Below are 12,697 nucleotides of genomic sequence, written 5' to 3'. Positions count from 1 at the left end.
CCTGAGTGTGTGATGGAACTATGTCATGGTAGGTGTATTGCTCAAGACCCAGGGAAGTGCATTGGTTAAAGAGAGAGCTGCAAGCAGCAGCACCACAGGCCAAGCACTGGGCCTGCAACTAGACTGCACCGGTCCATTCAATTGGCATACGCTTCTCTTTTTAGGCAATAGACATTTTCCCGCATATATACAGAATGGGCATCAGATTACCATCAGCTGTACTTTATCTATGAATTTTGAATACTTTAGCATTTCAAAGTGTTGGAAATACCCAGTGCATCGTACACTGTTTTCTCAAAGCCACAGCTTAAGTCTTTGAAGCTAGGAAATGTCACCTCATTTGAAATTGAAATGACGTCTTTGTTTTTGTAAGAAACACGCATGTTTTTGTCGCAAAACTCTAGGGATCATCTGTATTTCACTATATTTAAATCTAATAGTCTCTATTATACCTATTGCAGAGTGGAATAAATGAGCAGGGTTATAAATATTGAATGATAAGAATCTCGACAGGAGCAAAACCATGCAGCTGTGATCGTGCAGGCCACCTCAGTTGTCAAGTAAAATATTTTCTTTGAGTATAAAAACACGAGGAGAGTCAAATTCTGTAAAAGATGACTAAGTCGACTGTCTTCACCGAGTCTTTCAGTTTGATGTCTTTTACCCATATAATAAGGCCATAACTATGATTGCCATTTGGACACATGATAATAAATAAGGCCACTAAAGGGAAAAGCATTATGTATAAATGGAAAGTGAAATTCTGAAATGTATAAAGTGTAGGGACTACACGCTGTGTTGCAGATATATAATTGGATCATAACGAGCATCTTATTGCCTTTTGGGCTGAGTGTTCAATTAGTTAAAGACGCAGAGCAGGTGGGGCTAGTCAAAGACAATGACAAAGTCGGCTGTACCGGGCATATAAGACACTGATATCATGAACTTTAATCACAATGTTTCTTCAAAGCAGTGATACAAATTCCAGCAGAGATGAGGACATTTCTCTCCTACACCTTGAAATTGTATTTATTTCTAGAAAGGCTTAATTAATTAAATTTCCTTCTGTATAAGAAATAACTAATTAAATGTGTTTTTACACATTTCTTATGATGTTCCTATGTTAAGGAGGCTGTAAGGAGACAACTAAGGTGTTAATGCAATTTAAAATGTAGTTTTTCAAACTATCAGAAACCTGTAGCTCGTATATACTCTTGGTACTCAAGGATTACGCCGGGGATCGAGCCAGTGATCGAGCCGCCGACCGACATCCTCTTGTGCATCCTGTCCAGAGGCTGTCCAGACAATGGTGGGGCTTAGTTTGTCAGTTACATTAAATTGAAGTTGAAAATTCGAAACACACCCACATCCAACACAAGGCTGATATCATGAGATTATGCCACAGAGACAAAACATGAAAAAATGGCAAAACTGTCTGTTCTACCACCACCTTGAATTCAAAAGGCTTGCTAGAGAACCCTAGAGGCTGCAATTATGAACCATTAGCTGTCACAGTACTCAAGTGCAACGAAATAACCAACAGTTGAGGTTGCCAGGAGAAACACCACGAGTCACTCAATTAAAAAATGTTTATTCCCTCAACCAGCAAAATCTAGAGAAAATCTGTAATCATCGGTTGACCAAAATGCAAAAGGTTCATCCTCTGGGGAGCATGAACGTGCTAGGTAATTAATAACAATCTGACATTGTGAAGTGTGGCATGTACGTTGGAGTAGAGGACATTTGGGGGGGGTTGGTTAAACATTGAAATGAATCCTCTGGGACCATGCATATCAAATACTAATTCCACAGAAACCCACCCAAGTAGATATCTAGGTAGCGAGGAATTGTGATAATGTTTACTGAAGTTTTGGGGAACTGTTCTCTTGGTGGTTAAAACACATTTCATTATAAGTAGCTGCTGAAATATCTGGACTAAAGCATCCTTCTCACATTACTGACATCAGCATTGTTCTGGGCCAACTGAACCTGAACAGATATAAGGTTTAACACAGCAGAACAGGTACTAGATACCCTGATTAGTTTTCAGCACGAGCCATGTGCCATTAGTGTTAAGTGAGTCCTCCTCTCGTCTCAAAGACAACTCTCTCAAGGTGCTGTCCACTCACATTCGACTGCACTGCCTGGTATTAAGGACCATATTACACTTTAACAATGGCATGTTAGTTCCATTTATTAGGGCAGCTACTCTTTAATTGAGTTACAAGCAAGCTGAGAGCAGAAACATGCTCGGTTTATAAATCACACTGGCATATTGAAAATGGCTCTTTTCTTTGGTGTCTGACACAAGGAAAAACAGCTTTAAAATGGGAAGCGGACTGTGATGGTAGTGTGAGTGAAGCTATTATAATATCTGATGTGTTTGTATTGATATACCATTTACCCAAAATATCTTGGAGAGCACAATAGCACGACAATACTGCGACAGTGCTGTGTTTCCAACACTAAACAGGATTAGTGTGACAGTGAGAGGTTGCAGGGGGGGGGGGGGGGACAGCTCCTAAGTGAGCCTTTCATTTGTATGCCAGTGGATGGCTGAGAGGCGTGTTGTTAAAAGATAAGGACTGGCCTCTGAGGCCACTGAAGACTAACAGAGGGCCTGGCACTGCATGTTACAACAGCGGTATCACAGCCGCTCCACTGTGCTCTGCAATATCAGTGTAACAGATAGGATGCCACTGACACCCAGAGCAGGCTTGTCAGGCGCTGGATTTGTTCCCTGCACACTGTACTGAATCCAAATGAGTTTAGCAACACGCTGTCCTCACATTATGAACTTTGCTGACAACTGCGAATGCTGCGTGGCCTGCGTTTAAACCCGTAAGGTGTCACAAATGCAAAACAACAAAGCAAGAAAATTAAGCAAATCAAAAGAAGAAAAAAAGCCTTGTTCTTCCTGGATGACTTCAGCACAATACCATCTGGTCAAAGAAAAAAGTGTCTTCTCTGCACAGCTGTGCCACACATTCCTCCTATAACTTCTTAGCAAAATAAGACCCTGTGATGTTGCTCAAAGAAAACAAAGAATGCAGTATCTGTAACCCTCGGTCATCCGTCTTGCTCTCAAAATTTCTCAAAGCTACGTGTCATTTATTCTGCTCTTCCTGCCAGCATATTTCAGAACGCTGAAAAGGCTGGAATTTGCTGAAGCTTTTTCCGCTGCAGGGGTAGAAATACTACTCAAGCTATCAGATTGAGGACGCCAAAAAAGTTGGCCCATGCATCAAGTTGAAGTATCACAAACCTGTGCACACTTGACAAATGTCTTAGCTTTCCTCAGTCTTACTTTACCACCTTTTTGTTTTTGATCTTTTGGCTACGTTTTGAATAAAGCTCATTCACACCTGTCAAGTAGTATCAGGGGGATTCACGTCATTAATGCATTAGCCCTGCATAAAACATCTGCACCGGAAAATGAAAATGAAAATGAAATTCAACATCACTGCGTCTGATGCAACTAGCTCTACTCGTCTGTTCTTGCTTATCCTGTGCAGAGGCATGGAGGCACGGGGAGAATATGCAAAGTCTACACAGAACGGCCTTGGCTGAACAGTGGGTTCCAACAACTTTTTGTAGTGAGGTGGTTCTATGAAGGGATTCTACAAAATCATCATATGAGATATTCATAATGTATTGATTGTCGTTGTTTTACTCCAACTGTTATAACAGTAATATGACAACTCTAAGAGTCTACAGCCACTCTGTAACGTCAGCATGCTAACATGCTCGCAATGACAATGTTACACTGATGCTGAGCAGGTGAAATGTTTAACATCTTCATTTAGCATGTTAGCATGCTAATATTTGCTGATTAGCCCTAAGATGGAAGTACAGCCAAGGCTGAATGAAATGCCATTCGTTTTGCAAACCAAAAGTATTCGACAGAGTTAAAATATGACCTACTGGTGGCAGGAAAAGGTCAGGGACCGCCAGAGTCATTGTATTTCACCCTCTGCTTGCCATGAATACCTCTACAAAATTGCATTGCTATATTTCTTGGAGATGTTAAAAGTATTTCACTGCATAATTGAAAAATGTAAGCTGTTGGTGGCGCTACATGAAACATTAAGATTCATCCTCTGGGCACCATGAATATATGTACCACTTTTCATGGCAAATCACCAAGTGGTGGGCTGACCCACCAACCAACATTGCCATCTCATACTGCTGGCATTGCTAATACAATTGTGAGAATATAAATGATATGTGCATACACTGTATATGTGGCTGTAATGTGTGGGAATAGGAGCAATTATTACAAATCACAGGTTTTGTCCCACGTGGATGGGTTTCAATCTTCCCTTCATGACTGGTCTTGCCTGCCACAGCAATTGGATGCAGCTTATTTATTACTATATCTGAAATGTTTTCCATATAGAACATGATTCAATTAACAATGCTTGGCTCTCAAAGGGGCTGGACATGCGGAGAGGGGGATGTTTTTTTTAATGCCACAACACTCAGCGAGGACCCACAGTGCTGAGAACGGATTACTGTATCTGGAGGATTTAACAAACGATACCAACCCACGTGCATTGCACATTTCTTGGTCTTCTCACCCAGGGGAATTAAGCTTCTGTGTAAACAAAAACAAACACTCTTACATATAGCTCTAGATTTAACATGAAACTGAAGTTCTGCTACCTCAATTAGCCTCCTTCATGCTGGCAGAGATGATATAGAACAAAGAAGACGACATGCAGCCTCGTTTCTGTAATGAGAATTACATCATGTCTAATTGTTCTCCAACGGGATTAGCAGCAGGTAAGAAAGAGCTCTTAATGCACCTAATGAATTACATGAAATGAGATTTGGCTGCAATCATAGTAACCATTCAAGACTGATGGGCCTGCCAGGACCGGATCACGGGATAATAGCATTTCTGTGAATTTTACTTGGTAACAATTGGATTCGGAGTAATTTGATACTGATACAAACAGCTTTAACAGAGGGAGATTATGTCGAACAAAAAACATCCAGACAATGATAGTGTGTATCCATGCGTCATCATGACAAATTCACCAAAAGGTAACCGAGGTCTGGTGCTTTTAATGTGAACAAGAGAGACGAAGACAACGCCTCCAGCTGAACAAATGTTTTGGCCCGTGGCAATGCCTCACAGCAAAAAGAGAACACTGGCAACATGCATAAGATTGAATAGTAAGCAGCGATAAATGAAGGCAACAAATGTAAAAAAAAAACTTGCTTGGCATTTCATTGATGAATACAAGAGCCTATTTGTCAGAGCCTGATGGAGAACACTTGTCCTGGGATGGTGATGTATTCTGATGATACAGAGTCAAACTCATTCAGCTTCTAATTTGCAGCGATGTGGTTAGATTTATCATCCGGCAGATGTTGGGGGTCTTTTTTTCTCCACCCGGACACACAGGTGCAGGTGTCGGGGGATGCAGTTTACAACTGTGACAATGATGGGAAACAGCTGGTCCAGGAGTCATTCTCTATGACCTCCACACATTTAAATTGCAACCTCCGAATAAACCTGTCAGATGTGGTTAGGTATGGGCTGCTGGGGCAATTTCGCAACGCAGGCCACCTCCTCTCTCCTTCTATCTGCTAAATATGCGATGTTGATGCTGAAGTCCCTGGGGAACTTGCCTTGACAGTGCGGCGGGGGACTCTCTTGGCAAATGCACAAAGAGTCGACTCTAAGCCTAATATATTCATCTCTGGCAGCTGTTGATATTACAGACAGGTTCCCATAAGACTGTGCAGGTAAGCTAAAATAACAAACCACAATAATTCACACTCTGCTAACTCCTCATGTCGCAACATAAAAAACTTAATATGGTGGCGATCAACTCCTACAGGCTGATGTTTAAGCAGCTGTGCATATTTTGTGCTGAAATGCACATGTTTAGTTCACCCAACTTATGAAACAACTTATTGTCTCACGTCATGGTATAAAGTGATGCCACCCCAATACAATGGAGATAAGTGCAATTCCATTTGTGATGCTGACAACATTGAAATTAATACGTTTAAGAAAAGAACAGTCTCTCTGCTATGGTGGATAATTCAAAGATATTGCCTATAGCTGTTTTCATTGGTTAGTACTACCTTCTAGAGGTGTACAGAGACATCATTATCTATATCTCTTCTGTGTCCAACTAACAACATAATATGTCTCAAACTGACTGAACATGGGTGTGTTTATATGGGAGGTTGTGTTAAATCGGGCAAATGTTGTATTTTCCAACCTAATATTCATTGGCAGTGCTTCAAAGCATCAAATTGATTTCATATTGTAGATAATTAATTATGAAATATATTTCTACATCATCATCATCTCCCTCTCTTTTTTATGAACCCCACCTCCTACAGAACAACTACAGAATATTGCGATCACGTTTCAATAATGCAAATGAAATGGCGAGTGAAATCAAACTCCTATGTGAACGGTCGTTTTTTATCTTGTGATATCAGATATCAGTCTGATGCTGACTCAAAAAGCAGGATTGGGTGTCTTGACAATAGGCTGATCTGATATCAGATACCATTATTTCTAATAAATAACAATTCAGCACATTTACATCTATGCTTTTTTTTTGCTGTATTTTGTTTTACAAAGTTAAGAACGCAATGTTTAAGCCAAGCGAGATGTTGCCTTGCACATGGAAGAATGATCTCAGTCACTTCCACACAGTGAGGCGTACAGCTTATTGGTTAAACACCGGTATCTGATCGGTAAGCTGTATCGGCTGACACCCGAATCACAGGTAGCGTCCACTGCTGCTGCTGCTGCAACAGCTATGCCGTATTGATTGCATCCTGAAACGTATGCATTGTTGACTCCTAATTATATGTCTTAACACTGTGGATAATAAAGTGGCACAGATTGTTTAGTCTATAAGAATGCCACAAAAGAATGAAAAATGGCCTGCACAAGCTCCCACAGCCCAAAACAAGTTGATGTGCTTGTTTAGTCAGATATCCAGACATAAAACACAGAAAAGCAGCAAATTCTCACAACTTGAAACACTGGATTAAGCAAATGTTTGGCATTTGTGCATGAGTTTTAATATACTCACATATTCGCCATATGTGTCCTGAACTATGGGAGGAGCCGGCCGGTACCCAGCGGTTGGCGGGGCCCCTCTGGCTCTCTGAACCCCCCTCCCTCTGGAAGACGGAGCCCGGATGGGTGGGGCTCCTCTGGGTGCTGCTCCCCGGGGCACCGCTGCATGCAGTGGAGGAACTCCTCCTCGAGTCCTGACAAGAGACACAAAACATCCACTCAGGATTAGAGGAAAGAGCACAAACTTAAATGCATGTCCTATGTCCCTTTTTTGAGGGGAGTGTGATGAGTTCTGTGAATTATTGGAGGGAGAAATAAATGTGTGTACATAGATGGGATGGATCAGGTAACATGCAGTATATCCTCTTTCTACACATGTTGATTTTAAAGCATTAAAAGATACTATTACAATTATAGTATTATCTATCATAAATATGAGACGCCAATGCATCCCAGGTCTTCATGATGAGGTGCTGTAATTTATTATGTTTGCAGTCAAGCTGTCTCGTCTACTTTCACTCCAGTTAGTGATTTCCTACATCCTCCAGAATGACTTGGTAAAACCACAGCGGTGCATCTGATACATTCAGCGGCAGGTTACATGTGTAGGTGGAGAGACTGAGGAAAAGCGAGGGTGGAGGGCAAGTACCTCCAGTCGAGAAAAAGTGAGTCACGTCCATTACTCAAAACACAGCACGTCTTATGGCTGTATTGCTTTCCTGTCTGTTCAGTAAAAGGCAGATGACAAAAATGGTGATGGATGTTTTCTTGTCTTGAAATGAAGCCCAACATTTTGACTGTGGGGAAGTGGAACACTAACCCAATTTTCACCATTAATGTTTTACATACTGTGGTGCCAGTTTGGGGGTTTGGTTTTACCTTAAATGTTTCGGCAAACAGGCATAATTCCCATAAAGCTCTGCTGCAAAATAGCGAGATACTGATATATGTGCAGCCATGCAGATGAACTGACACAGAACCCAGAGTCTAAACTGCACTGTAATCATGATGGAAGCAGAGTCAAGCCGCTCTGTTGGAAATCAAAGGCAGTCTGACCTTGTGGTTTGGTAATGTGTTGTTTGAGCTTTTTACACCGACTGAGCTTCCTTTTAAAAGCCGTCAACTGATCTGAAGCAGCAGCAGAAAACCACCAAGGTTGCTTTTGTGATTATCTTTCTGTGCTTTTTTTTTTTTTTTCTTTATTATTGGCGAAACATCACAGATTTGGGTCAGGAGGAGGAAAAAAAAAGGGAAGTTTCTCTTAATTTCCTGACTAAAGGGGACAAGCGGAGGATGTTTACTTGATAGAGATTTGGACCACCCCTCAAGAGGAGCACTGAGAGTTGGTTCCTCTTTAATGGCGCGACTTCACTTCCAGCAACAGCGCCAATGAAAGACAAAGAGGAATATGTGACAGCTACAATGAGTCAATCCAGAGCAGCGGTAACAATCAAAGGTAATCACATGTGAGTGAGAATATGTAGAGAAGTGCATGCGACTTCCTGGTCAGGAGCCTATAGGACTTCCGTCTTATCACACAGGCATGCTAAATTGTAATTAAAGTGAATTTAAAACGTAGCCAATTATATTGTGACTCAGAGCAATACAAACAGCCCGTCTCGGTGACCTTGTTTATCTGAGAATCTGATGAAAGAAGTGTTTTCTTTTATAAACACAAAGCACTAACAACGCGGCTCTTTGTGTTTGACGCAGAGAGACTTAAAGTTTTCTAATGGCCATGAGTATTTTTTATTTGTAGTCTTGTGAGGTCTCAGAGGAGCTGGGATTAGTTTGTGTTCACAGGGAGCGTAGATGGGAGAGCATCTCCTGGAGACCATTTGCATCGACATAAAGACTTTTATGCAAATATGGGATTGCATCACTGTGTACTACCAAGCACTATTTACTATCATTTCTGTTTTTCTATTAAAACTACTTGCTCACTTAATGGCCCCTCCGACCTATTTCAGCTAGTCTCACTAGTTTCACTAGTCTCAGCTAAAATATGGCAGCATAGAATAAACTATTATATTCACCAAATGTAAACTGCCTAAATCAGTGTGTCTGAGAAGAACAGTCCCCTGCCTCAGAAGCTCCAAATTTGCCCAAATTAATTTATGTCACCTAAAACCAGTTCAATCAGGAGGCAGTTTAATGGCATCAAGTGCTGATGATAAGTAGATATGTATATACAGTATATATAATTATATATTTTTTTATCCCACACGCTCAACCTGTCATTGACCAATTTAGTTGATTGTCATAGTCAACAACATAAATCTGAACATTTAAAATCTCTGATGACTTCTGTATACAGGAGCTTTCATTGTTTGTGGATTCAAATTGCCGACCTAGGCACAATGGATGCACACAAAAAGATAAAGCATGTAATGGAGTGAGATCGTCCCTTTGATTGAATTTTATCCAAACTTTATTGACAGCTTCATCCAGAGAAAGCAGGACTTCCCAGCGCTAGAGCAGATGTTTTGTCTCTCTTGTCCGGTTGGTTTCTTTTGGTGCACAGAAACCAGCCTGGCAAGTCCAGTAGATAAGCAGCCATTTGCACAGTGCAACTTTAAATGAAAGCAGCAGTGCTTTGGTTTTGTAGTTCAATGCCAATCATCTATGGTTGCTGCCTCTTCTTTGTAGTTCCTGCTGAGATCTGCACAAAGTCAGCAGGGCTCATTTTTCTGCCTTCTGAAAAAAGCTATTTGCTGCCATTCATTCTTGTAGAATATGAGACATAACTTCAACAGGGAGAGATAAGCTATCACATCAAACAGGACACCTTTCTTTGGCTTGTTCTAAGTTTTATTTCAATATGTCCTATTGAATGATTTTGTATCAGTGCCTGTACATTATGACACACTGTGTGCTGCCAGTGAGCCAACAACTCTAAATGATGAAACAGGTTGTTTGTCAGTGCCTTCCAAAATGACCCATTCAACCATATAGGTAAGGCAAACAAAACGTCTTAGGATCAGATTGTGGACATTGTTTAAAATAAATCACCACAACATTATCAGTTTGGTAGGTAATTGGAAAAAAAAGAATAATGGTCTCCATTGTCGCAATCAAAATCTGTTCACATCCAAACATGCAGCCTCCTGGTCAAGACGTTGTGCTGTGATGTAAGGTTCCGCTACGTTTACCTTTCCTTCAGAGAGACGATAGGTATTATTTGCATGAACAAAAGAAAATGGAAAAGTAAACATAGAGGAGATTTATTGTTTTTATACGTATTTTTTTCAGCCGCATGGTATAAAGTGCATGGCGCATGTATGCCCCAAGGGGCAAAGGGGTTGTATGTAGTCTCTTAATTAATCATAGGTGAGTTTTGGTCGTAACATGAATTAAACCAATCAGTGCGTCATCGCTCATTCCCTTTGATTATTTTGACAGCAGTGAAAATATCGTTTAATATTTGTTGTTGACTATTTGTTGTTGTCCATTGACGGGGGGGGGGGGGGGGGAATTAATGCTGCTGTGGCATAATGATGTGAAGGGAGGGAGAGGAGAGGTAGGTGGTCCTCCCACGTCTCCCAATTCTCTGTCCCATCAACATGTCCCTGTGTGTGTAACAAGCAGAGTGTGCAGCCATCCCACCACTGGTTATGTTGAATTATGTGTAATTTGTGCCTCTTATTAATTTGTCAAAAAGATTGGACTATTAGAATTATATGAAAAACATGCATTTAGTTTCTCATATAAAGTTTCTGCACTGTCACAGTCAACGTTGTGTCAACGTGTCGTCAAGATCAATACATTATCCTTTATTTTATAAAACATAATGAACTCAAACATCCTGCATTGAGCATATGAGCGCAGTCCCAGGATCAGTCCAGAAGCTGACTGTGTATTGGGATGCTGGCCTTGTAAATCAGTGTTGAAACATGCACTTTGTAGCCAACATTTGCACTGATAATCTAGTAAACTGAGCAAATCTGGCCCAAGTTGTTGGCCAAGTTGTTGGTTCCAAAGAGAGGCAGTCGTAAATGTTCTGTAACTCTAAATGGCAGCATTAACTGGATACTGTACAAATACTGCCTTCCAGAAGCTCCTTAACTGTAAATAATACCCGTTCCCCAGTGGCACCAAAGTGCACATATACACAACAACTTGCACACACACACGCACACACACTTGGAGGCAGGTTACCTTGGAGGCCCTGGAACAGGTGTCCCTCTTCCACGGGCAGCTGACTTGCCCCTCACCGATGGCACCTTGGCATCCTCCGAGCCACCATTCAGGTATGTGAGCTCCTGCAGCTGGGCCTGTCTGATCTCATCATTGTAATCCTGCACACAGAGAGGCAAGCGTGCTCACACACAAACACACCGACAGCAATAGACTCGCTTTCAATTACACCGTATTAAATTCCGTCCTCTATCTCCAGGGCTACAACCCCGGGAATATCTAATTAATGTACTTCATAGTACTGCCGTGACCGCTGTTCCTGAGGCTGCAAAGCATTTCAGATCACCCGTTGATCAATCCTCACGACCCCGTTTGCCTTCATCCTCTCACACGGTTGCTTTTTGCCACTAAATTAAAATACACACTTAACAAGGGAATAGGTCTTTAATCATAAAAACAATGATATGATTGTCATGTGTCCGCTCTATCAATACATATGTTTTATGGCAACGGTGGGAAGAGGTAAGACGGGGGGGGGTTGGGGGAGGAGTCTGCTGATAATTAATGGGGAGATGTAAATCATCATAGCTCTGAGCACTGGAGAGATCATCCAAAATGAATGGAGGGAGAGTAAATAAGCTCCCTACTGCATGCTGCTGCCAAGAAGAGTTTGGCCCATGCAGAAATCCCCTCCTGCGCTCTTTTATTCCTGTTGTACCCACGACTTTCCACTCAGGATCGCACACATCTCCAGACGCTTTACACAAACACTTGGATGGCCCTGACAGAATTACAGTAACGTACAAAGAATGTGAGTGAGAAAGCACTGCTGCTGTTACTCGCTCACTTCATTGTGCACAGGTGTAAGATGAGTTTCTCCATGAAGAAAGACAGTGAAGGCCAGAGAAAGTGAGTATATGTGGAGAAAGAAAGGATAACCTACTGGTATTAGAAACTTCTTGATCTCCTCCAGAGCGTGACCCATCCTGGCGTAGGCCTCAGCCGGTGGGGCGAACACCTCGATGAGGACGTGCAGGTCTTCGTTCAGGTGGTGGTATTTGGACTCGTTGCTCTGCCGTAGCTCTTCTTCCTGATGGTACAAAAAAAACAAGAACAAACCCAGTTTGGTATCATATACACTCTGTCTAGGGAACGAGCACGAGTTAGCTGTCACAGTCAGCAACATTTATCTTGTTTTTTTTCTTCTGTATTTTGTCAAGGATTTACTGCAGGGAGTTTTCACACAAAGAGTTTTGATGCTTCGGTGCTGGAGAGTTAAAAAAAAGACAGACAGGAGATATTAACTGGGTTCCTTTAACCGTATAGATTTGCAAACAGGCAATCCCTACAATCTTTTCTACCGCGGCTGTCACATTTAACTGATCACCTTTGTCGTCACACAGCTGCCTGTCCTTGTAACAAATGCACGGATAAAATATGTGCTCTCGTGCACTTAATCATAATATCTTATTGCATCTTTCTCATCTATGTGAGCTCTGC

The 12,697-nt window shown here is 41.6% G+C and overlaps 1 protein-coding gene across 4 annotated transcripts in view; it reads right to left on the bottom strand.

The window, feature by feature from the left end:
* The window catches only part of khdrbs3 (KH domain containing, RNA binding, signal transduction associated 3), an 88,849-nt gene that overhangs the window by 22,431 nt on the left and 53,721 nt on the right, over positions 1–12,697 (bottom strand). For all 4 annotated transcript variants that reach the window (XR_004212996.1, XM_031853739.1, XM_031853738.1 and 1 more), the window contains exons 4-6: positions 12,141–12,287; positions 11,219–11,358; positions 7,074–7,254 (exon numbers count right to left, since the gene is read on the bottom strand). Coding sequence is in view for 3 of the 4 variants with exons in the window: in XM_031853739.1 (XP_031709599.1) it covers positions 7,074–7,254; positions 11,219–11,358; positions 12,141–12,287 (468 nt within the window). In the remaining variant the exon portion in view is untranslated. The remainder of the gene's footprint in view (positions 1–7,073; positions 7,255–11,218; positions 11,359–12,140; positions 12,288–12,697) is intronic.

The sequence above is a fragment of the Anarrhichthys ocellatus genome, unplaced genomic scaffold (genome assembly GCF_004355925.1).
Source record: "Anarrhichthys ocellatus isolate YVR2014 unplaced genomic scaffold, GSC_Weel_1.0 scaffold14, whole genome shotgun sequence".
Taxonomy (NCBI): Eukaryota; Metazoa; Chordata; class Actinopteri; order Perciformes; family Anarhichadidae; genus Anarrhichthys; species Anarrhichthys ocellatus.
This window is presented reverse-complemented; position numbering and strand designations above follow the sequence as displayed.